This window comes from Corvus kubaryi, unplaced genomic scaffold (assembly GCF_017639235.1).
Source record: "Corvus kubaryi isolate FWS band 111438036 unplaced genomic scaffold, C.kubaryi_AGA036_p1.0 37240, whole genome shotgun sequence".
In the NCBI taxonomy this organism is placed as follows: Eukaryota; Metazoa; Chordata; class Aves; order Passeriformes; family Corvidae; genus Corvus; species Corvus kubaryi.
Genome location: NW_024581070.1, coordinates 63246 through 64811, shown reverse-complemented (window position 1 = coordinate 64811; position 1566 = coordinate 63246). Strand labels below are relative to the sequence as shown.

Below are 1566 nucleotides of genomic sequence, written 5' to 3'. Positions count from 1 at the left end.
CAATTCCCACCCCAGACTTTGGGTTTGGGGTCTGGAATCCATTGGGAATCAGGGAACAATTCCCACCCCAGACTTTGGGTTTGGGGTCTGGAATCCATTGGGAATCAGGGAACAATTCCCAGGGAATCGGAGAACAATTCCCAGGGATCGGGGAGCAATTCCCACCCCAGACTTTGGGTTTGGGGTCTGGAAACCCTCAGGAACCAGGGAATAATTCCCAAGGAATCAGAGAACAATCCCAAGGAATCAGGGAACAATTCCCACCCCAGACTTTGGGTTTGGGGCCCGGAATCCATCGGGAATCAGGGAATAATTCCCAAGGAATCAGGGAGCAATTCCAGGGATCAGGGAGCAATTCCCACCCTACGCTTTGGGTTTGGGGTCTGGAAACCCTCAGGAATCAGGGAATAATTCCCAGGGAATCAGGGAGCAATTCCCAGGGATCAGAGAACAATCCCAAGGAATCAGGGAGCAATTCCCACCCCACCCTTTGGGTTTGGGGCCCAGAATCCATCAGGAAATCAGGGAACAATTCCAAGGAATCAGGGGACAATTCCCCTCTCCTCCCCCCCTCCCCAGTTTATCCCGGATAATTCCACCCCCGGAACCCCTCCGCCCCCAGAATCCACCTCCTTCCCCAACCCTAAAAAACCCCAAATCCCTGGAAGTTGCGGCAGGGGTTAAACTCCGGCAGTCGGCAGCGGGCGGAAGAAGCGGAAAAATCCTTTTCCGAGCTCTTTTTTCCCGGGAGATTCCCGCAATTCCCGCTGCCTTCGCAGGCCACGTGCGCCTTGGATGAGCTCATGTCTGTGCCGGAGGCGGCGGCCGCGGTCCTGGAGCGATTCCCGAACCTTTTCCAGAGCCTCCTGCTGCGCCTCGGCTGCTCCGTGGGGGTCCAGCTCCCGAAATTCCTGCAGGGCCGGGAAAAGCGGAGCCAGCACGGCTCGGCCCCGCGCAGCCTCCAGCCCTGCAGGTGTGGGGGGAAAAGGGTGGGAATTCCTTGGGAAAAGGGGGTGTGGGGGAATGGGGGAATGGGATTGATGGGATCCATGGGATGGGATGGAAATGAGACCGGGATGGGATTTGTGGGATAATGGGATGGGATTTATGAGATGGGGTGGGATGGGATTGGGTTTATGGGATAATGGGATGGGATGGGATGGGATCCATGGGATGGGATGGGATTTGTGGGATTTATGGGATGGGATGGGATTGATGGGATGGGATGGGATTTGTGGGATTTATGGGATGGGATGGGAATGAGACTGGGATGGGATGGGATCCATGGGATGGGATGGGATTTGTGGGATTTATGGGATGGGATTGATGGGATGGGATTTATGGAACGGGTTGGGAATGAGACAGGGATGGGAATGGGATGGGATGATGGGATGGGATGGGATGGGATGGGAATGAGACAGGAACATGAATGGGATGGGATTTGTGGGATTTACAGGATGGGATGGAAATGAGACAGGGATGGGATGGGATTTGTGGGATAATGGGATGGGATTTATGAGATGGGATGGGATGGGATTGATGGGATTGATGGGATGGAATGAGACA

At 54.8% G+C, this 1566-nt stretch overlaps 1 protein-coding gene across 2 annotated transcripts in view; it reads left to right on the top strand.

Annotated features, from left to right (window-relative positions):
• The window catches only part of LOC121662244 (maestro heat-like repeat-containing protein family member 1), a 16367-nt gene that overhangs the window by 1405 nt on the left and 13396 nt on the right, over nt 1-1566 (top strand). For both annotated transcript variants that reach the window (XR_006015243.1, XM_042023183.1), the window contains one exon: nt 780-973. Coding sequence is in view for 1 of the 2 variants with exons in the window: in XM_042023183.1 (XP_041879117.1) it covers nt 780-973 (194 nt within the window). In the remaining variant the exon portion in view is untranslated. The remainder of the gene's footprint in view (nt 1-779; nt 974-1566) is intronic.